The sequence below is a fragment of the Eimeria mitis genome, genomic scaffold (assembly GCF_000499745.2).
Source record: "Eimeria mitis Houghton genomic scaffold, Emh_scaff1903, whole genome shotgun sequence".
Classification (NCBI taxonomy): Eukaryota; Apicomplexa; class Conoidasida; order Eucoccidiorida; family Eimeriidae; genus Eimeria; species Eimeria mitis.
Window position 1 is genome coordinate 8551 of NW_013570226.1, and position 743 is coordinate 9293.

A 743-nucleotide genomic window follows, 5' to 3' on the forward strand; every position below is an offset into this window, starting at 1 on the left:
TAATAATAGTAAAAAATAAAATAATAATAGTAATACAAATACAATAGCATTATAATAAAACTAAAAAGATAGAAAAATTAAATAAAATAAAAAAAATCCGAATAAACATTTTTTAATATAAATTACTTGTGTGTATCTGAGAGGAGAAAATTATCTACGATGTTGCAGCCGGGTGCAGCAGCAAAAGATAGAGAAACACAAATCTCTTCATTTGTAGGCAGCAGCAGGGGGCCCCCCTCTATCTTCTGCTGCTGCTGCTGCTGCTGCTGGGGGCCCCCCAAGGGTACTATGGGGGCCCCATCTAGTTGTCTATTAAAGGCGAGATAAGAGAGGGAGACACCAGCGCGTGCTGCTGCTGCTGCTGCTGCTGCCTGCAGCTCTGATATGTCTCTGCAGCCCCCTTCATACAGGGCCTCTATCTGTACACAGCAGCAGCAACAGCAGCAGCAACAGAGATAGCAGCAGCAGCAGCAACAGCAACAGCAACGGCAGCAGCAGCGCCAGCAATAGCAGCAGCAACAGCAGCAGCAACACCAACAACAACAGCACCAGCACCACCATCACCACCACCATGAGCTACAACAACAGCAGCAGCAACAGCAGCAGCAGCAACAGCAGCAGCAACAGCAGCAGCAACAGCAGCAGCAGCAGCATCATCATAGAAAGGTACCTGTTTGAGTATTTGTGTAGCTTGTTCTGCTTGTTTAGTTTGCTGCTGAGAAAGTCTTTTATTTCTAGAAGCA

General features: G+C 45.6%; 1 protein-coding gene across 1 annotated transcript in view; it reads left to right on the top strand.

The window, feature by feature from the left end:
• Nucleotides 1-159: 159 nt before the first annotated feature.
• Nucleotides 160-743, top strand: part of EMH_0045610 (uncharacterized protein) — a gene marked incomplete at both ends in the record, with an annotated part of 932 nt that continues 348 nt past the window's right edge. Inside the window, 2 exons of the mRNA XM_013496084.1 lie at nucleotides 160-172; nucleotides 378-666. Of these exons, the coding sequence (XP_013351538.1) occupies nucleotides 160-172; nucleotides 378-666 (302 nt within the window). The remainder of the gene's footprint in view (nucleotides 173-377; nucleotides 667-743) is intronic.